The 22,613-nt window shown below is 47.1% G+C and overlaps 2 protein-coding genes across 4 annotated transcripts in view; both read left to right on the forward strand.

Moving 5' to 3' along the window:
- The window catches only part of shroom4 (shroom family member 4), a 44,561-nt gene extending 35,224 nt beyond the window's left edge, over positions 1–9,337 (forward strand). For all 3 annotated transcript variants that reach the window (XM_062963996.1, XM_062963994.1, XM_062963993.1), the window contains 3 exons: positions 582–750; positions 3,948–4,220; positions 5,754–9,337. In XM_062963996.1, the coding sequence (XP_062820066.1) occupies positions 582–750; positions 3,948–4,220; positions 5,754–6,026 (715 nt within the window). In that variant the 3' untranslated portion in view covers positions 6,027–9,337. The remainder of the gene's footprint in view (positions 1–581; positions 751–3,947; positions 4,221–5,753) is intronic.
- A 7,462-nt stretch (positions 9,338–16,799) lies between these two features.
- LOC100562316 (diacylglycerol kinase delta) overlaps positions 16,800–22,613 on the forward strand; it is a 64,934-nt gene continuing 59,120 nt past the window's right edge. The window contains exon 1 of the mRNA XM_062963997.1: positions 16,800–17,132. Within this exon, the coding sequence (XP_062820067.1) occupies positions 16,941–17,132 (192 nt within the window). The 5' untranslated portion in view covers positions 16,800–16,940. The remainder of the gene's footprint in view (positions 17,133–22,613) is intronic.

Raw genomic sequence — 22,613 nt, forward strand, 5'->3', positions numbered from 1 at the left:
ATAATGTATATGTATGGCTACAGATACACAGGTACATGGATCTATATGTATAAAGGATTTGCAAAGACCTGCAAACATATGAGGGGAAATTCATATATAAAGTTAATGTAGATAGATAGATAGATAGATAGATAGATAGATAGATAGATAGATAGATAGATAGATAGATAGATAGACACACATATAAAGGTACATAGAGATGACAAAAGCTTGCAAGGGGTTAATATCTATATATATGTAGGAGAGTTTAACAAATATTTCAGGGGGAAATCTTTTCATAAGATTAATGAATATATATTTTTCTTCTTCCTGACTTGCAAGGGTGTCTTTCTCTTTTCAAAACATTCCCTTGATTAAGAGCGAGGGAGGCTTTGCAAAAGTAAACACACTGATAAGGGAGGAGAGAGAAATAGATCACAGGGACGCTTTTTCAGCTCATAAATAAGGGCTGAAAAACTTGGCTTATCTTTGAGTATATACGGTAATAACAAAGGGCTTGATGGCTGAAATTGTGTATCTGTGGCCTGTGGATCTGGAAGGCCCCATGCCATTCTCTCCCCTTTTCTTCTTTCTTGCTACAGACAGCTGCCTCAACCTGCCCCCCTGGATTTTAGGGGGACCCCCAGCAGCCCCTCCTGCTCAGCCTATTACAATACATCTGTGGGAAAAGCCGAGGTGCCCCCCAAAGGTGCTGCCCTCAGTTCAGAGGACGAAGAGGAGGAGCTGGATTGTGACCTGGCGCAGAAGAAGGTAAAGGCAGGGCGAAAGTAAGGGACAGGGCCTTTCTGCTGAGCTTTTGTCAGACTCCCCCCCCCCCCCTTTCCCAGTTCCCCACAATTTTGCTGTATTGGAAATAACTGCACCCAGTCTCTGGGCACATATCCTTTTGGAAATAAATGGCAATCATAACCTTATTGAAAAGGAAAAATGGTGTCATATCTGTTTGGCAAATGTGAAACACGTGGAGACCACCTTTTGGAAATCACTAGTCAAGAAAAGCATGACTTTGCCAGAGTCAACCCTTTGAACAAGTGATATCCGTAAGCATTCATGTAATGGCACATAGGTAACTCAGCTGTTAAACTGAAGAACCATGTCTTTGAACTGCCAAGGACAAAGACATGCCACTACAAAAATATATCTGGTTAGCAGAGGATGGTTGTTTTTTTAAAGTTGAAATTGCAGTTGTAGTTGCCCAAAAGACATACACTCTCTTGAAAACTCTTAGTTTGAAATGTGAAACTCCCTTTGGAGCTGCTAATGTTCTTCTCAATTGCTGTCAGTCTTTTTGTAACCCTTTTTTTAAAAAAAAATATTTTTTATTAAAGTTTAACAGTGAAGGATAAAATCCAAGGGAAAGGGAGAGGATAATATGTGTCAGGGAAAGAAATAGGGAGATAGAGGAAGAAAAAAAACCCCTAAAAAAACCTAATAAGATTCAAGGGGAGGAGGAATGATCCCAGGAAAGTGGGGGAGGGAAATTGTACTTCCAATCTTCGTCTTTGCAGTCCATTAAGAGTTGATCGAATCTATTTTTTATACTATTCTTGTCTGTTCCTTCTTTCCCCTTCTTTATCCTTTAGTCTAGGACTTGCTTTTCTTTTCCTTCCTGCTTATTCCTAGTTTATTTCCTTCCTTAATCTTTATCTTTGGATATCTATATATATATAAGGGTAATGAAATTTCGGCCTAGGACAAAACAACAAAACTACACATCCCAGAAACACTAAACTTGGCAGCACAACCCCTCATCCATGCCTCAACGTTCATACAACAAAAAGAAAAGATAAATAAAGTCCTAATTAGAGAGAGAGGAATAATTGTTTTTATCCAAATGGTGCCAGTTAGAAGGCTAAGCTCCGCCCACTTGGTCTCCTAGCAACCCACTCAGCCCAGGGGATAGGCAGAGTTAGGCTTCACTTAGGCTTCTTCCACACTGTCTATAAAATACAGATTATCTGATTTTAACTGGATTATATGGCAGTGTAGACTCTAGGCCCTTCCACACAGCTATATAACCCATTTATAATGGACTTAATGTTGGAGGAAAACCTTTACCCTTGACCTTAACTACCACCAATTCCTCAATACTTTATTTCCCATACCTCCATACTTCGCCACAGCAATGCGTGGCCAGGCACAGCTAGTATTCTATAAAAGGTCTCCAGTCCGTCATTTTTATAAATCTTCCTGTTTTTTCCCCAATAAATATGTTAACCTATCCATATCCATAATTTCAGTTACTTTATCTAACCAGTCCTCTTTAGTTGGGATTTCTCCTTGTTTCCATATTTTGGGAAATACCATTCTCGCCGCCGTAGTTAAATAGACAAATAGAATATCTTGGTTTCTATCCCATTGCTCTTCTTCCTCAATCATACTTAATAAAAAAATATTCAGATTTTAGTTGTATTTTGACTTTGATAATTTGCTAACAAGTTGCGTGGACCATTTTCCAATAATTTACCGCTTTTTTGCAAGTCCACCGTGCATGATAGAACGTCCCTTCACGTTCCTCACACTTCCAACATTTAGTTTGTGAGCTTTTATACATTATCCCTAATTTTTGTGGCATTATGTACCACCGGTACATCATTTTGTACCAATTTTCCTTTAGGTCTGTTGCATAGGTGTATTTTAGTTTTACGTTCCACATAAGTTCCCAGTTTTTCAGATTTATTGCCCTACCAATATTGGATGCCCACTTCGTCATGCAATTTTTGACTAACTCTGTCTCTGTGGCCCACTCCAATAATTTATTGTAGATCCTTGTAACTATTTTCTTTTCTGAATTCATCACTTTTCCCCATAAAGTCTCCTTTTCATTAAACCCGATCTTCTTGTCTATATTATATAGTTCTTTTAATTGGAAGTATTGGAACCATGACATATTCTTGTATTTTTGAGCTATTTCCTCCTGTGTTTTCAATTTGTAATCGTCATTCTTCTTTGTCTTTTTGCAACTCTTGAATGTTTTTCTGAGAAAGAAAAGGGTTTGCAACCCAGTTGGGTGCGAAACACCCACATCTGCCCCAATATTGTGTACAAAAGATGCCACTTTCGCCCTGAAGAGGCCAGAGTGGCACAAGTGGGCACAAGAAGGCAAGGACTTAACGCAGTTCGCTGCCCACACGCAATTTCATGTTTGAGTTTGGAAGGAAAACAGGGTAGGGATTCAAACTGTTATGGGGCCAGGCTGTGGCGCAGGCTGGTAAACAGCTGCTGCAATAAATCACTCTGACCATAAGGTCATGAGTTCGAGGCCAGCCCGTGGCGGGGTGAGCACCCGTCAATTAAAAATAAAATATAGCCCCTGCTCGTTGCTGACCTAGCAACCCAAAAGATAGTTGCATCTATCAAGTAGGAAATAAGGTACCACTTATAAAAGTGGGGAGGCAAATTTAACTAATTTACAACGTTGGAATGAGGAAGTGAGGAAGTACCATCAGAGTGGATGATGAATCAGCTGCTCTCCCCTGTGGCCAGAATCAAACATCCCCTCAGGAGTTAAATTGCCTCTGCGTCTGTCTGTCTGTCTGTTATCTCTGCCTCGGTTTGATGTGTTTATGTTTGCCCTATATGTACATAATGTGATCCGCCCTGAGTCCCCTTCGGGGTGAGAAGGGCGGAATATAAATACTGTAATTAATTAATTAATGAAAGACACCAGATGCTGCATCCCTAGACGCCTTTCCTGGTTTTTACCCCCAACTTCCACACTCAAGATATTGAGATAGTCCAAGGATATCCTCCCATTGGTACCTCCCTTCAGATCTCAGCCCAAGGATGATGGGTTTCCACAAAACCAAATGCTCCTTGCTCTGCTCTAACTGGAGAATGTGACTGTTTATTGTGGCTGGGTGGGATATTCATTCTAGGAGAAAGGGAAGTGTGGGGCTTTGGGGGCCACAAGGCTGTGCCAACGGTGCTTCTCCCTGCCTTTCCAGGTGCAGCTGATTGAGAGCATCAGCCGGAAGCTGCTGGTTCTGCAGGAGGCCCAGCGTGGGCTGCAGGATGATCTGAGCGCCAACCTGGCTCTGGGCAAAGAGGTGGAGGGCCAGGTCAAGGGGGTGTGCAAGGCCCACGAGTTTGAGAAGTTCCGCCTCTTCATCGGGGACCTAGACAAAGTGGTCAACCTGCTGCTCTCACTCTCGGGGAGGTTGGCCAGAGTGGAGAACACCCTCAGCAGCTTGGATCCGGACACGGCCGAAGCAGAGAAGGTGAGCAAGCCGGTGTCCAAAAACATCTCTTTATGCCAAAGACTGCTCCAAAGCCTTGGCTGGATAGGCTCCTCTTTGCCAACACCCTGAGCTTCCTTAGGCAAAAATGGGGAAAGAAATCCAGAATAGAAACCAAAGTACCTTTTAATGTTAAGCCATGCGAGCGGGCAAGGTCTGTGATGCTGCTTATCAAGGAGAAACCTTTGGCCGATTTCAAGAAATATGGGGACTTGTTTATCAACTTTTTGCAGTAAGGATGGGGTCAAATTTCAACTACAGTAGAGTCTCACTTATCCGACATAAACGGGCTGGCAGCATGTTGGATAAGCGAATATGTTGGATAATAAGGAGGGATTAAGGAAAAGCCTATTAAACCTCAAATTAGGTCATGATTTTACAAATTAAGCACCAAAACATCATGTTATACAACAAATTTGACAGAAAAAGTAGTTAAATACGCAGTAATGCTATGTAGCAATTACTGTATTTACGAATTTAGCACCAAAATATCACAATGTAACGGCGCTCCATGCAATCATGCCGACCACATGACCTTGGAGTTGTCTACAGACAATGTCAGCTCTTTGGCTTAGAAATGGAGATGAACACCAATCCCCAGAGTCAGACATGACTAGACTTAAAGTTGAGGGGAAACCTTTACCTTTACTAATACAGTAGAGTCTGACTTATCCAACATTCACTTATCCAACGTTCTGGATTATCCAACGCATTTTTGTAGTCAATGTTTTCAATATATCGTGATATTTTGGTGCTAAATTCATAAATTCATGAATTACTACATAGCAGTAATGTGTAATGAACAACTTTTTCTGTCAAATTTGTTGTATAACATGAAGTTTTGGTGCTTAATTTGTAAAATCATAACCTATTTTGATGTTTAATATTTATTTATTTATTTATTTATTTACAGCATTTATATTCCGCCCTTCTCACCCCGAAGGGGACTCAGGGCGGATCACATTACACATATAGGCAAACATTCAATGCCTTTTAACATAGAACAAAGACAAACAAACATAGGCTCCAAGCGGGCCTCGAACTCATGACCTCCTGGTCAGAGTGATTCATTGCAGTGATTCATTGCAGCTGCTCTCCAGCTTGCGCCATAGCCCGAGCCCTAATAGGCTTTTTCTTAATCTCTCCTTATTATCCAACATATTCGCTTATCCAACATTCTGCCAGTCTGTTTATGTTAGATAAGTGAGACTCTACTGTAGTTTCATTGTGCTGTATTATGAAAATCTGCTGGGTTTTTTCTATTACCTCCTTTATTATTTCTGAATAAAAATTAATTTAAAAAGCAATGTGAGACAGGAGGGACTTGCAACCTCTTTAAAATGTGAGGTATTGGAGATAAACCCTTTTCCCTTTGTGGTTGGATAGTAGGGGCATAGAAGGGGCCATCCTGAGCTAATCTGGGCCACACTTTAGCTGACCCGCTTGCGCCACCCTCTGCCTCTGTGGCTCCAGACCTTGACTTTGTTCCTCTTTCCCCCCGTGCATGAAACACAGCTGACCCTCCTGGAGAAGAAGCGCCAGCTGTCGGCGCAACTGGAGGATGCCCGGGAGCTGCAGGAGCACGTGGCGCAACGGGAGCGGCTGGTCTTTGCCTGCGTCTCACGCTGCCTGCCGAGTGAGCAGTTGCAGGACTACCAGCACTTTGTGCGCATGAAGTCGGCCCTGGCTATCCAGCAGCGCCAGCTGGATGACAAGATCAAGCTGGGCGAGGAGCAGTTGCGCTGCCTGCGGGAGAGCCTCCGCCGGACGGGACCCCGGGACTCCTAGCCGTCTGGGTCCTAGCCACCCAGGAGGAAGGGGCCTTGCACTCCTTGAACCATGGCTCCTTTGCACTTATCTTCCTATCCCTGGGATTGTGCCTGTTGCCAAAAGGACTGCCGTGCTGACCTTTGCCCCCACCTTGCCATAGGGGTATCACCAAAGTGCTCTTTTGCCAATAAGTAGACGGTGCCCACTTGCTTGTGATGCATTTCCCTTCATGCCATGCAGAGGAAGCATTGGAGGGACTCTGTGCTGACTGTCACCACATGACCCCCTTGAGTGTGCCTTGGGGGAAGCCTTGGGAGATGAAGCAGTGGCGCCTTTTGCACATCGACTGCGGCTCCTCTGGGGACCTTCCCAGCCTGGCTGAGGGCTCCTCAAGCCAATCAGGAAGAAGGACGGCAGCACTGGGATTCCTGGAGCTTCACTGGAATTATGCCAACTACGATGCAACTGACTACTGGGCATAGTCTGCTGCCTTTTCTGCCTTTTGGCTGGCAAACCCACCAGCAAAGGACCAACGGCTCTTCTCTGAGCAGTAGCAGAGCAGCCTAACCTCACTCTTTGCCTTCTGTGCCTGCAGTCTTTGGAGCATCCCTGCTTTTGCCTTATTTATTTTCTTGTCCCAGCTTTGCAGTGATTTTGCATTCCAGCTTTAAAGTGAGGGGTTGTGCTGGCCAGTGGAGAGGGCTGGATTGCTCCCCTTTCCTGCAAGTGCCTCCTTTCAGGTGCCCAAGCCTTAAGTGCCAATGTATGTGGAGAGAGACCCTGCCTATCGGACAGGGGTCTCCAGTGTAGACACAACACGTCTCTGCCCCAGACCCCAATCACCCTTTTTCCCAGGAGGCTCCTTTCAGTGCCTTGATCCAAAGTCGCTCTTCCCCCAAACTCAGGTCAACAGGAAAGCTTTCTCCTGTCTGAGTTGCACTTAAGGCTGCTTTGGTTGTGATGCATTTCCCTTCACACCATGTAGAGGAAACATTAGAGGGACTTTGTGCTGACTGTCACGTGCCTTGGAGGAAGCCATGGCAGATGGACTATTGGCCCCTTTTACACATCAGCTGCAGCTCCTTTGGAGGCTTCCCCAGCACCCAAAATGCCCGTACCCTCGGGGCAGAAAGGACCCTGCCTTTGTTGACTTGCCTGGGCCTTTTATAACCACAATCTGGGTGCTGTGTTCCATCTTTCCTGGCCTCACAGGTCCCTTACTGGCTCTCATGTGGCCTGAGGCTTCTTTTGCCAAGGAAGGAGATGGGTTCATGGCTCCTCTCTCATTTTTCCAGCCTGGGACATTCCTCCCCCATTCAGGGCCAAAGGAATGTGCTGGTATCCTGCCACAGACCCACACATCCTTTTCCTCTCCATTGTTGTTTGGAACAATGTTGGAGAGGCCGGGCTCCTCCTCCCTTTAACCCTTCACTGCAGATAGAATGGTTGGCTGATGGAGCGGAAATGGAGCTCCCCAAATGGGATTCGGTGCTGAGGTCCTGCAGTGAGCCCCTCATTTCCTCCCTCTGCCCCAAAGGACTGTTTTGTTGCTTACCTTCTCCTGGCCTTTGCTCATGGCACCAGGATGGGCTTCTCCTTCCCAAGTACTCATATCTGGAGGGGCTTCCCTTTGAAACCTCACTTCTCATGGAGATCCAGATGTAAGCCTGTTGCCCTTTTCCACCCACTCCTCCCTGCTCCTTCCCTCAGGGTCCCTCAACCCAGACAAAAGCATCCCCAACGAGAGCAGGAAGAGAGGGAGAAACTACAGAGCCTAGTTTGCCAATGGGCTGCAGGCAAAAGACTCTCCTTTGGCCCAAAGGAGGAAGAGAGTGCAAGCAACCCCCTAAGTAAAACTCCTTTCCCAGTTCAGGCAGGAAAGGCTCTCCACAGCCTCCATGGAGAGGCTGGGTTTTGGACTCCCTTCCAGTCCAAATGGGGAAGCATTCCTGGAATCCACATCTGAAAGAGAAGGAACTCCAGTGGGAGCTGCTTGCTATTGTTTTCCTGCAGCCGCAGCCGCATTCCAGCTGCCAACGCCCAGCCTTCCTCTGTGGTGCCTTGGCCATCGCCCCATCAGCCCCGTTTACTTTCTCATCCAGTGCATTCCCCCCAAACAGTCTACAGATTTGGCTCTGCATGTGCCTCTGTTTTGTTGTTGTTTGCAGGGCTCTTCCTGGCCTGGCCGCCTTGTAACGTTTGGGTCTGGTAGCTCTGCCACACTTTGCTCTTGGAAACCAATCCTATCTCAGGTGCCCATTGCAGTATGTACTTCTTGACTTCCGGTAGGCACAGCACTTCCATCCCTGCTCCATCTGAGACCTATAATTCTTTTGAGGTTGGGCTGCCATTTCTGCTCCAATCCCTTTCTTTATCTCTTCCAAAGATGAGTAGATTAGGAGGAAGGAGGCATGTGGCCAGCATCTCCTCTTTGTCCCCAAAACCAAAGGCTGCATATCTGCTCTGTTTTTAGTGAAAGGAAGGGCTTTCCTCTGACCATTTGCACAGGCCTTCCCAAAACATTAGGCACGGAAGCCCTCTTCTTAATGCAGACCAAAGTCATGGGGAAGGAGAAGTATGTTAGGCTTGTATTAGGGGAACTCTCTCTCTGGCTCCACTTGGGCCTTCTCCCTGAATGCAAAACTATTTTCAAGAAGGAAAGTGCCAAAATTGCAAAATGCTGAATGTAACAGAAAGAAAGAAATGCAGCAAGGATAATCTCTCCGCCCTCCCCTTTTGAATACATATTGTGTGGGTGGATCCTTGCACATGCTAATAGGCCTCCTTTTGCTAAAGCTTCCAATGGGCACATATACGGTTGGCAGCAACATGAAGCTGAACTCCCTTTGCCCCTTCTCTTCCAGCGTACATTGGAAAGAGGCATCCTCCAAGCCCACCCCATCTCCTGCACACCTTTTTGCCTTTGGCCCACCTCCTTTCTAGGCTCTGCCAGGAAGAGGTGGCTCACACCTGCACTCTTTCCATGCTCAGGGGCCCCTGTGTTTTGGCCCCTCTCTTGCCTTGCCCACTTTGCCATCCTTGGCTCAGCAGAGCAACCGCCTCCTTGCCCAAGCTGGAGGTAGACCCCAAACTGCCGATGCCTTTTTGTTGCTATGTTATTAGGAGACTGTGCTGCTAGGTTGTAATTCTGTGCTTCCTACACATGAAAGAAAAAAGAAAGAAATCCATGGTGGTTGCCATCCAGTGTTTTCCTCGCAGCGAGGTGGCCCTTTTGTGGTGTTTCTGGAGGCGTTGCCTTTTCTCTGGGCCTGCAGTGGGGAGGAAGGGCACACAATCACAACAGGTGGCATTAAAAGTGGTGCTCACAACTTTCCTGGCTGCTTTGTGTGTTTCTTATGAGAAAGGAGAGCAAGAAAATAGGAAGCAGTGGGCCTTCTGTGGGTCTAGGGCTCCTCACAGGGGCAAGCTGTTGCTGTGACCCACACAAGGAGGAGGGGAGGGATGCTGCCTTAGGTTGGTACTTACTTACTTAGGCGATCCCTCGTAGTTTGAGGATGGTTTTTCATCTCTTTTGTCTTGTGGGTGAATTCTTAGGTGGCTGAAGAGACCTATTCTTGATCTGCATGTTCTCCCGCAGTGAGGACATCGGTTTCCAGGTGGAAGGTGGTCCCGGTCAGAGTTGGTTTGACAGGCCTTCCTCTTGGCATATTTCTCCCTTAAGCCCTCTGTTCGTACCTCTTTGAACTCCGCAGCACTGCTGGTCACAGCTGACCTCCAATTAGAGTGCTCAAGGGCCAGGGCTTCCCAGTTGTCAGTGTCTATGCCACAGTTTTTAAGGTTGGCTTTAAGCCCATATTTAAATCTCTTTTCCTGCCCATCAATATTCTGTTTCCCGTTCTTGAGTTCGGAGTAGAGTAGCTGCTTTGAGAGACGGTGATCGGGCATTCGGACAACGTGGCCAGTCCAGCGGAGTTGATGGCGTAGGAGCATCGCTTCAATGCTGGTGATCTTTGCTTCTTCCACCACATTTGTCCGCCTGTCTTCCCAAGAGATGTGCAGGATTTTCTGAGGCAACGCTGATGGAAATGCTCCAGGAGTTGAGTGTGATGTCTGTAGACCGTCCAGGTTTTGCAGGCGTAGAGCAGGGTTGGGAGGACAATGGCTTTATAAACAGGCACCTTGGTATCTCTACGGATGTCCTGATCATCAAACACTCTCTGCTTCATTTGGAAAAATGCTGCACTCGCAGAATTCAGGTGGTGTTGTATTTCAGTGTCGATGTTGAATTTTGTGGAGAGGTGGCTGCCAAGGTAGCGGAAATGGTCAACGTTTTCTAATGTTACACCATTAAGCTGTATTCCTGGCATTGCAGCTTAGGTTGGTAGCCCATGAGCAAAGAAGGGCCTCCGCCTACTGCTTCCTGCCAGGCAAGCCATGTGCCTCAGCTCTGCTCGAGTTGGCCTTTGGGCCAGCAGAGGGCCCTCAAGGACCACGAAGGGGGCCAGAAGCCAGAATTCACTCGCAGGATGAGGCAGATGTCCTGTTCCTCCTTGTTCTTCCTGGCAGGATGGGGCCGATTATGCGATGACTCACAGTGACAAAAGTCTCCTTAGGACTGAAGAAAGAACTCTCTCTTAGTCCTGTCTGGAGATGGGGGAGAAAGCATGCAAAACCTTATGGAAAATGTTTTCAGCAAGAATACTGCAGGTTCTGGGAAAGAGGGGCCTGTGGTTTCCTGCCCTTGCAATCTCTCCTTGTAAAGATCCTCTCTGGCTTTGCAGTTTCAAAATCCTTTTAGAGTTTTTTTAAATACTGGTAGCCAAAATTTATTCACTTCCATGGTTTCCACATGGGCTATATAGGCCAATGGATACTCCACCACAGACATCAGAAGATCTGCAAGACCAAGAACAAGCCACGAGGGTGAAGACAAAGATCCACCCAGAGAAAAAGTGTTCTTACCTTACTTATGCGATCTCTCGTAGTTCGAGGATGATGGTCTTCCAGTAATTTTTCTTGGAAGATGCCTGTGCGTGATTTTTTTTTAATGTGTGGAGGTCGGTGCACGGCCGGTCAACACACAGTCTTCACAGAATGAGGTCCCAGCAGTGTTGTGATTAACATAACGAGAGTGGCTTCTCAGTCTGTTTCAGCCTTCTTCCGCCTTCACAGCCGTTGAGGTCTTAGGGTCACCACGTCAAGGTGACAATCCATCGAGGGAACCATACATCAAGGAACCACTGACCGCATAGGAAAGCTGATGAAGAAACACAACCTACAAACTATCTACAGACCCACTAAGAAATCCAACAAATGTTACGTTCAGTGAAGGACAAGAGGGATCCTCTCATCTCTGCAGGAGTCTACTGTATACTATGCAGCTGTGGACAAGTCTACATAGGGACCACCAAACGCAGCATTGCCCAGACACAAATCAAGGAACATAAAAGGCACTAAAAACTAACTGAACCAGAGAAGTCAGCCAGAGCAGAGCACTTGATGGACCAACCTGGACACAGCATATTATTTGAGAACAGAGAAATGCTGCATATCAGACTACACAGAGAAGCCCTTGAAATCCACAAGCATGTGGACAATTTCAACAGAAAGGAGGAAACTATCTGACTACCAGTATTAACTCTAAAGTTAGGACAGTAAATAAGGAACAACACTCAGAAAACATGAGAATTCCAGACATTAAACAATCAGGGACAGCTAACACCTCCCAACAAATGATTCCCCAGGGAATAAATAGCCAGACCTTGAATCTGAAAGGCTATTCAATTCTAGCCAATTTTTTTTTCCGTGTCAGGAGCAACCAGGAGAGAGAATTCTCTCTGGAGAGAGAATTGCCCAGGGGACGCCCGGATGTTTTGATGTTTTACCATCCTTGTGGGAGGCTTCTCTCATGTCCCCGCATGGAGCTGGAGCTGATAGAGGGAGCTCATCCACACTCTCCCCGGGTGGGATTCGAACCTGGCAGGTTTCAGGTCAGCAACCCAACCTTCAAGTCATGAGGCTTTTATTCCCTAGGCCACCAGAGGCTCCTTGCTAACCAAGGTGGCCAATTGAAACATTCACATCTACCTCCAACAGACAAGAGTTCTTTCTCCCATCCCACAGATATATAAACCCCACTTGCATAGTTTCCAGCAGACCTCACAACCTCTGAGGATGCCTGCCATAGATGCAAGCGAAATGTCAGGAGAGAATGCTTCTGGAACATGGCCATATAGCCCAGAAAACTCACAGCAACCCACCAATAAAAGTCCTCATGACAGATGGTCATCCGGCCTCTGCTTTGAAACCTCCAGAGAGACTCCATCTCACGCCAAAGCAGTATATTCCACTGTCAATCATCCTCGGATGTAATACTAACACATTAGGGAGTGTTTAATTATAGTCCAGATTACATCAAAGCAAGGTGGGGAAGTTAATTCTGCTTTGACAGTGGGAGCCTATGGAATTTGAGGAGCTGCCTGGGAAATGACGTCCCTTGCATTCGGGATCCCTGTGGCTCCTTTGCCACAGACAGCAGTGAGCGCTGCAGGGGACCCATGGAGCTCCTTTGCACAATGGAAGAGCCTCCTGTGGATTGTTCCCAGGAGGATAAGGCGCTCCATCACATATACAAGGAGATAAAACAGCACAAAGGGCAAGGAGAACTCCTGCAGCCACAGCTACATTCCCAACACAAGCGCCACAGACCTGGGATCAAGGGAACATGTGTGTTGTCGAAGGCATTCATGGCCAGAATCACTGGGAGTTTTCCAGACAAGGGGAATTCCAGACAAGAAACAATCAGGGCCAGTTAACACCTCCCAACAAAGGATTCCTTAATTCCCTCTTGTACAGTCTGCTGAATTTTATCTTACAGTTCGCCGGAATCGTGAAGCTGGAAAAAAATGTTAAATGCCTCTGTGTCTGTCTATATATGTTGTTTGTCTGTTGGCATTGAATGTTTGCCATATATGTGTTCATTGTAATCCGCCCTGAGTGAGAAGGGCGGAATATAAATACTGTAAATAAATAAATATATAATGTTCAGACTCTAATGTTCTAATGTTTCGATGTTGATGTTTTATGCTGGTTTGTATGTTTATACTATTTTACCTGTTTTACATTGGTTTAATTATGCTGTATTTCTTTGTATGTTGAAACTGGGCTTGTCCCCATGTGAGCTGCCCTGAGTCCCCTCTGGGGAGATGGGAGCGGGATATAAAAATAAAGTTATTGTTTATTATTATTATTCCCCTAGGCAGGAAACAGCCAGGCTTTGAAGCTGCCAGGCTATTCAATGCTAATCAAGCTGGCCAGTTGAAACATTCACACTTGCCTCAGGCAGACAAGAGTTCTTTCTCCCACCCTGGACCTTCCACAGATAGAGAAACCCCACTTGCCTGGTTTCCAACACCTCACAGCCTCTGAGGATGCCTGCCATAGATGTGGGTGAAACATCAGGAGAAAATGCTTCTGGAACATGGCCAAACAGCCCGGAAATCTCCCAGCAAACCAAGGGGACCTGTTTTTCCAGGAGATGCCTTTCAGTGTTGCTAGGCTGAGCCATTTAAAAAGGGACAGCAAGAACAGGCCTCATTCTAATGAGTGATTGAACACATGTCTTGTGGGAAGAATGGACATGAATCACAGACCAGGAAGGAGGAGACACATTAAGCAAAAGCTGGCTATCTGCAGTAACAATCAAAGTGCGAAGTGACATAAACGGTGGATCATTGAGCTACCCATAGATTACACAGGGTCAAAGGCCTGTATGAAGAGTTTTTAAACTCACCTGAAAGTCTTGAATAGAGGGGGACTAATCTAATTTCTTTAGAGAGGGCATTCCAGAACCAGGGTGACACCACGGAGAAGTCTCTCTCTCTCTCTCTCTCTCTCTTGTCCCCACCAACCGTATTTGAGACGGTGATGGGACTGAGACAAGGACTTCCCCAGCAGATCTCAATGCCCCTGCCAGTCCATAGAAGGAGATGCAATCTCAAAGATAGATTGGACCCGAAGCTTATAGGGCTTTATAGGTAATCACTATAATCACTTTGAATTGGGCCCAGAAACTCGTCGGGAGCCAGTGGAGCTGCTTTAGGAGGGGCATGGTGTTCTCCTTAAGGCTCACCCCAGTTAGCAACCTGGCTGCCAACCTTTGCACAAACTCCAGCTTCCGAGTCGTCTTCAAAGGCAGCCCCACATAGAGTGCATTACAGTAGTCCATTTTAGATGTAACTAAGGTGTGGACCACTGTAGTCACGTTTTTTGAGGTACAGTCACAGTGAGCACACAAATTTTAACTCTGCGAAGGCCCTCCCAGCTACCACTGACAGCGGAGGTGTCAGCCGTGGACCCCAAACTGTGGACCTGTGTCCTATAGAATCATAGAATCGTACTGTTGGAAGAGACCTCCTGGGCCATCCAGTCCAACCCCCTGCCAAGAAGCAGGAAATTGCATTCAAAGCACCCCCGACAGATGGCCATCCAGCCTCTGCTTAAAAGCCTCCAAAGAAGGAGCCTCCACCACAGTCCGGGGGAGAGAGTTCCACTGTCGAACAGCCCTCACAGTGAGGAAGTTCTTCCTGATGTTCAGGTGGAATCTCCTTTCCTGTAGTTTGAAGCCATTGTTCCATGTCCTAGTCTGCAGGGCAGCAGAAAATAAGCGTGCTCCCTCCTCCCTATGACTTTCCCTCACATATTTGTACATGGCTATCATGTCTCCTCTTAGCCTTCTCTTCTACAGGCTAAACATGCCCAGTTCTTTAAGCCGCTCCTCCTAGGGCTTGTTCTCAAGACCCTTAATCATTTTAGTTGCCCTCCAGCTTGTCAACATCTCCCTTCAATTGTGGTGCCCAGAATTGGACACAGTATTCCAGGTGTGCTCTGACCAAGGCAGAATAGAGGGGGAGCATGACTTCCCTGGAAGAATGTGACCCCATTGAGCACAGGTTGCCACCCTATAATCCAATCAGCTTGGAGACTGACCAGGAGGATCTCTGTCTTGTCTGGATTAAGCCTCAGCTTGTTGAGCCTCATCCAATCCATCACAGTTGCCAGGAACTGGTTTAGGATGGGGGAGCTTCCTTGGGTTTAGGTGGAAACAAGTAGCAGAGTTGTGTGTAGAGATAGCACCCAACTCCAAAACTCTGGATGACCTCATGTAGATGGGGCCTCTTTGTAGCCTTCTTTAGGGGCCACACTCTCCTTGTAAGGAGCCTGATCCTCAGAAATGGACCACCTCTCCTTCTCCAAACGTATCCCCTCATACGAGCCTTATCCAAACGTATTTCCTCATATGAGCCAGCTAGATCCCTAAGATCATCTGCTCTCGGTCCCACCTGCCTCGCAGGCGCAGCTAGTGGGAACGAGGGACAGGGCCTTCTCGGTGGTGGCTCCCCGGCTGTGGAACACCCTCCCCACAAATATCCGACAAGCCCAAACCCTTCTGGGTTTCAGAAAGGCCGTGAAAACATGGCTGTGTGCACAAGCTTTTAATGAGTAATATGATAACGTCGACATGGTCTGATTGAAGGCTGAAGCATGAGGTTTTTAGACAAATGGATCTAATTTACATATGTTTTAGATGTTATAATGTATTTAAATGATGTATTTTTTATAGTTTTAATTGATGATATGTACTGTTTTTGTTTTTATTATTATGTTCTTGGCATTAAATGTTGCCAACTGTTGTAAGCTGCCCTGAGTCCCCCCGGATAAGAAGGGTGGGGTATAAATGTCTGCCGGAAATAAATAAATAAATAAACAAATGGGTTGTTGTATGTATTTCGGGCTGTATGGCCATGTTCCAGAAGTATTCTTTCCTGATGTTTCGCCCACATCTATGGCAGGCATCCTCAGAGGTTGTGCGGCAGCTGTGGACAAGTTTACATAGGGACCACCAAACGCAGCATTGCCCAAACACATGAAAGGCACTGCAGACTAACTCAACCAGAGAAATCAGCCATAGCAGAGCACCTGATGAACCAACCTGGACACAGTATATTATTTGAGAACACAGAAATGCTTGACCACTCCAACAACTATCATGTCAGACTACACAGAGAAGCCATTGAAATCCACAAGCATGTGGACAACTTCAACAGAAAGGAGGAAACCATGAAAATGAACAAAATCTGGCTACCAGTATTTAAAAACTCAAAAATCAGAACAGTAAATAAGAAGCAACACTCTGATAACAGAAGAGTTCCAGGGACGGCTAATGACTCTGAACAAAGGATGCTCCCAAGCAGGAGAGGAACCTTTCCAATGCTAATTAAGGTGATTAACTGTAGCATTCAAGCTGGCTTCCAACTGACAAAGAGTTCTTCTCTCACCCTGGACTTTCCACAGATATATATATAAACCTTCCTTGCCTAGTTTCTCCATATACCTCCCAACCTCTGAGGATGCCTGCCATAGATGTGGGCGAAACGTCAGGAGAGAATACTTCTGGAACATGGCCATACAGCCCGGAATACATACAACAACCCTGTCATCCGGCCATGAAAGCCTTCGACAACACATTAAATAAATAATTCTCATCCTCCTCCTCCTCCTCCTCCCAACCCACCGCCCACCAGGGATATAATAAGAAGCCCCACCAGGGGTTTGATTGACAGTCCGGCGCCCCCGCCCGCGAGGCACCTGCTCTCTGTTGGCAACAGTTTCCATGGGAACTGGGAAGCGGGATCGCACCCCCCCCCCCCGTCCCCCTTTGTCGCTCACCATGGAGCAGGCAAACGGAGGCCCCTCCCGAAGGAGTCACACTCTCTCGGCCTCACAGGAGGTTAAGGCAGCAAGGACAATGCCGGGGGAGCCATTGCCGCCTCCCTCCTCCTCCTCCGGACACCCACCTGTTTGCAGCTGAGCGCGCATGCGCAGAAAGAGAGAGGGAGGAGAGAGACGGAGAGCTAGCTCCCCAGTCCGGCTCCGCTGCTCTTCCCTGCCGGAGGGCGCCGCAGAGCAAGGATGGCTGAGAGGCTGGCCCCGGAGCCGCCCGCCATGGACCGCTTGTCCCCGGCTTCGGCGGCGGGAGGCGGGCTGGAGGCGGCGGGCGAGGAGTCCTCGGACAGCGAAGGGGAGCAGGAGGGCGGCGGAGGGGGCGCCTCCTCGCACAAGCTCATCCGCAAGGTCTCCACCTCCGGGCAGATGCGCACCAAGGTAAGAGACGGAGCTGCAGCTGGACGGAGCCCCAAAGGGGGGGGGGCTTCTGGAGGGGTCCTCTAGCCATTAGGGGTCTCCGGGGACATCCAGTCCACCACCCTCTTGCCATGAATGATCAAAGCCCTCCCATCCAGTCCTTAAGGACCACCATCTAGTCCACCTTGGATGGTCATTCAAGGGGCCCCAAAGGCCATCTAGTCCAGCTCTCTTCTGCCATGGAGGGAGATATCACCCAAGTCCTCCCAACAGACAGCCATCCAGTCATTAAGGACCACCATCTAGTCCATCTTGAACAATCATTCAAAGGACCCCAAGAGCATCCAGTCCAGCCCTCTTCTGCCATGGAGGGAAATATTACCCATGGCCGTCCAGTCCTTAAGGACTACCATCTCTAGTCCATCTTGAAAGGTCATAGAAGTGGAAGGTCCTTAAGGTTCACCATCCAGTCCATCTTGGATGGTCATTCAAGGGACCCCAAAGGCCCATCCAGGCCAGCTCTCTTCTGCCATGGAGGGAGATATCACCCAAGCTCTCCCAACAGACAGCCATCCAGTCATTAAGGACCATCATTCCTAGTCCATCTTGAAAGGTCATAGAGGCAGAAGGTCCTTAAGGGCCACCATCCAGTCCATCTTGGATGGTCATTCAAGGGACCCTAAGAGCCATCCAGTCCAGCTCTCTTCTGCCATGGAGGAAGATATCACCCATGCCCTCCCAACAGATGACCGTCCAGTCCATAAGGACTTTTGTTCAAGGGAACCCAAGGACCATCCAGTCCAGCCCCATTCTACCATGGTGGGAGATATCACCCAAGCCCTCCCAATGAATATCCACCCAGCCCCTGTTTAAGGACCACCATCTAGCCCATCTTGAAAGGTCATAGAAGGGACCTTCAGGGCCATCCAATCCAGCCCCCTTCTGCTATGGAGGGAGATATCAGCAAAGCCCTCCCAACATATGGCCATCCAGTCCATAAGGTCCACCATCTAGTCTATCTTGAAATTCATAGAGGCAGAAAGGACCCCCAGGACCATCCAACCCAGCCCTTTCCTGCCATGAGATCTAACCAAAGCCCTCCCATTGGGCAGCCATCCAGCCCCTGTTTAACGACCACCATCTAGTCCATCTTGAAAGGTCATAGAAGGGACCCCAAGAGGCATCTAGTACGACCCTCTCCTGCCATGAAGGGAGATCTAACCAAAGCCCTTCCAACAGACAGCCATCCAGCCCCTGTTTAAGGACCACCATCTAGTCTAGGTATGGCAAATTTCAGCCCTCCAGGTGTTTTTGACTTCAACTCCTAACAGCCAGCAAACTGGCTGGGATTTTTGGAAGTTGAAGTCCAAAACACCTGGAGGGCCAGTTTGCCCATGCCTGATCTAGTCCATCTTGAAATGTCATAGATGGGACCCCCAGGGCCATCCAGTACAGCCCTCCCATGCCATAATGGAAAGCGACACAGGCCCAGCTCTGAAGCCGGACAAGGCCCTTGGTCCAGGGCTTCAACCCCGTTGGGCCTCCCCTTCCGAGCATCCAGTCCCCACATGTGCTGAGTCCCCAGAAGGGAGAGGCACACTTGGGAAGGCAGCCCACAGGTGACCGGGAAAGGCCCAGATCTGGGGAGGGAGAAGGAGAGTTAATGGGGCTGCCCTTGTTCCCAGAGTTTCTTGGGGGCTTTGTACCCCATGTCTCTCAAACAGTTTGGGCCTAAGGCAAATCAGCTACGAAAGGCCTTACTTGTGGCCCTTGATGGGAAATGGCTTCAGCTGTGTAAATCTTGCTGCCAACCGAAACACGCATATATACATATATAGATGCACTTGGGTTCTGAGCTCTGGCAGGATTCAGGCCCTTTGAATTGGCTCCAAGAACTGGTTTGCATCAAACCCTCTTCTTCCACCTGTGAATTGGTAAATTGAGAGTGGGCTTTATAAGCACAGGAAAAGGTTTATGCAAGAAAGTGGAGATGCTTCCTCCTTGCAGGTCCGTGTTGCAGAGCATGGTGTGGATTGTTTCAAACCACAGGGTTTATGTGTTTTTGGGAGAGATTGGTTCTGGCTCAGAGAAGAAACCAGAGCGGTTTGTGGGGGACAGAATGGAGGGAGAGGGAAAAAGAGCTGCAACAGAGAAAGAGCGAGAGAGAGCAGAGTGGGTTGATTCTTCCTGGGAGACAATAAAAGGGAAAATCAATCAAATAAAAAAATGGCTGAGAAGCATTTTGTGCGACCCTTCCTTGGCTGAGGACAGTGGGGGCTGCTGATGAAGAGTCTGTGTTGGGTGCACAAGCCACATCTGGATCTCTGCCTGACGGACTGGCACCAACACCACAAGCTTGGCATGAATGCTACTCCCTCTGGTGCCCTTGTTGTGCCCCCTAAGAACCAGTGGGCCCTGCAGAGGGTAGCAAAGAGGTGGCCGTGAAGGCAACCAGAAGAGCCAGCCAAGGGGACACGCCAGGGATGGGGATGCGCCTCTCTCCTCTCTCCGTTTCCTTGCAGGGCTTCCAGACTCCTTGGCACCAGGGCCAAGCCAATGAGTCGCCTGGCAAACCATCTCCCGCTTGACAGGATTAACGGTGGCCTCTCTTCAGCTCCCTGTAGGATACAGTGGGGCCACTGTGTGCCAAAAATCCTGGCGCAGGATTGGGGACAACAACAAGTCTCCAAAGGATGTTTGTCATCTGGTTCCCTCTTCTCCTTTTACCTTGGGAATTGTAGTTCTGGGAAGGGACTAGAGATCCCGGGCAGAGATGCCCAAGGATCTCATCAAAGTACCAATCCCAGGATGGAGCTGTGATGATTAAAGCTGAGATATCTGTGCAAAGCAACTATTCCATGCAGGTCCTGTTGCCTGCTTGACAGAGACAGTGAGGGAAAGGAGCTATTTTGAATTTGAATGCATCTGCATTGCACTGTTAGCGTGGTTTGGTTCCACTTCAATTCCCATTGTTCCATCCTATTGCAGCGAAGGCATTTGTAGTTTGGGTCAGTGCTCCAAGTGCTGAGTTAGATCACTCAAACCAACCCTCCTCTATTTCAATTCCCTGTCCTTCCTCTCAAGGGCCCCTTGGAGCAGGAGTTCACAAGAGGCACAGGAACTACAGATCCCAGGGTGGAAGTGAAAGTGGGTCCGGTCTGCTTTAACTCTGTAGTGCAGATACACTCCAAATCTACCAGTCCCCTTCTGCCAAAGCAAAAACCCATTACACCGGTGTGTTGAGTTGTGGTTGGTAAGGGCGGCTGCCTCACCCGAGAAAGCCTTCCGTCCTGGAACCTTCAATAGCTCTTTGCCCTCACTCCACCCCACCTTCTTTTTGTGGTTTTCTGGGATAAATGCACAGAATGTTTGCTACTCAGCTAATTCATTCATTTGGTAAGAAGTCGACCATCTAGCATTCTGGTCCAAGAGTGCAAATCTGTGGGAATCGCTATAAGTGACTCATCCTATTAACTCTGAAGGGAAGGAACACGGCACGCATTAGAGCTGCTTGTGCCACTAGCCCAGCTTTAACATCCTCTCCCCTAAAATGTCCAATTTGGTTCCATAACCCTCTGAGCTGAAAAGGATAGACCCTTTGAATGACACTAAAAGCAATAGACCTTATAAATGATAGACGCTATGAATGACCCTATAAGCAGTAGACCCTATGAATGATCCTATAAGTAATACACCTTATGAATGATAAACCTATGAAAGATTCTATAAGCAATAGCCCCTATGAATGATACACCCTATGAATGACCCTATAAGTAATAGACCCTATGAATTATAGATGCCATGAATGACTCTATAAGTAATAGACCCTATGAATAATATACCCTATAAGTAATACACCTTAGGAATAATAAACCCTATGAATGATCCTATAAGCAATAGACCCTATGAACGATACACCCTATGAATGGCCCTATAAGTAATAGACCCTATGAATTATAGATGCCATGAATGACTCTATAAGTAATAGACCCTATGAATAATATACCCTATAAGTAATACACCTTAGGAATAATAAACCCTATGAATGATCCTATAAGCAATAGACCCTATGAATGATACACCCTATGAATGACCCTATAAGTAATAGACCCTATGAATTATAGACACCATGAATGACTCTATAAGTAATAGACCCTATGAATAATACACCCTATAAGTAATACACCTTAGGAATAATAAACCCTATGAATGATTCTATAATAGACCCTATGAATAATACACCCTATAAGTAATACACCTTAGGAATAATAAACCCTATGAATGATTCAATAAGTAATAGACCCTATGAATGATAGACACCATGAATGACCCTATAAGCAGTAGACCCTATGAATGATGGACCTTATGAATGACCCTATAAGTAATAGACCTTATGAATGACCCTATAAGTAATTAAGTAATTACTTTGCCTGGACCCACCAGGATTTCTCAAATCCAGAGCTTTCCTATAAGGTTACCTATAACAGTAGCTCATTCTTTCATAGTGAGTGCTATATATTTTATCTATCTGTCATGCAAACGTATATATTTCCTTTCACTTGGTCTGGATCTACAGCTTCATTGAGTTTCCAGGAAAGAAAGGAACAGTTGTAGTCAACAGGCACAAAGGTGATGCCAATCCCTGGTACTTGGAGAGGCAAGAAGTGCCAATTTCCCATGTCACGTCATTGAAGAAGCCATGCCCTTCATGCCATCCCTTCCTATATTTAGAGATTGTCTGCATCACGTCATCTCTTTTGGGGTAGTATCATATCCTCTTCTTGAAGCTGAGAGTAGCCAGGTCCCTCAGTTGTCCCTCATAAGACTTAAAGGTGCTCATAAGAAATGCTCTGTCTCCGTAAGTCTTCTTTCCAAGGAAGACTGTCAGGTGTAATAAAAGGCCCCGATGATTCTGCAGCATTGGCTTTGCTTTTTCTTTTGGCCAGACTTTCGGAGGCTTGTTGGCAACAGTTCAATTGTGGGCACCACTTTTGCTGGCAAAGCCTTGAGAGGCAGAGGCTTGAACATTGCCTCAGTCCATCTCAGCTTAAACTCAATGAATTGCATAGAGCTGGCAAGGAGCTGTTGCGGCAACACTCTTAGCCAACCCGAGACCTATATTTTCCTGCCAGAAGCTAATAGGCAATACATTGTGTCCAGTCTCCCAAGTTTGCTGATCAGATTAGCAATGCAACACCTTTCCTTGGTAAGAAAGCAATGTCTGTTACATCTAAAGGGGCAGTCCCTCTTTATATGGGCATAATTCTATAAACCCCCATTGTATTATCCTAATCAGAAAAATACTCCCAAATGCCTTTCGCTGAGGAGTTCCAACCCCAGGACTCTTCTTCATGTCTTCCGGCTTTAAGGAATCTTTTATGCATATCTGTATGTGAGAGAATGAAAGGATGCTGTCTCAATTGCACACAGCCTTCCAGATGTGACTGCGCCAAAGATTGACAGAAAGGCCTCCTGGCAGCCGCAGTTTTATTTTTGGTCCCC

This window comes from Anolis carolinensis, unplaced genomic scaffold, assembly GCF_035594765.1.
Source record: "Anolis carolinensis isolate JA03-04 unplaced genomic scaffold, rAnoCar3.1.pri scaffold_12, whole genome shotgun sequence".
Taxonomy (NCBI): Eukaryota; Metazoa; Chordata; class Lepidosauria; order Squamata; family Dactyloidae; genus Anolis; species Anolis carolinensis.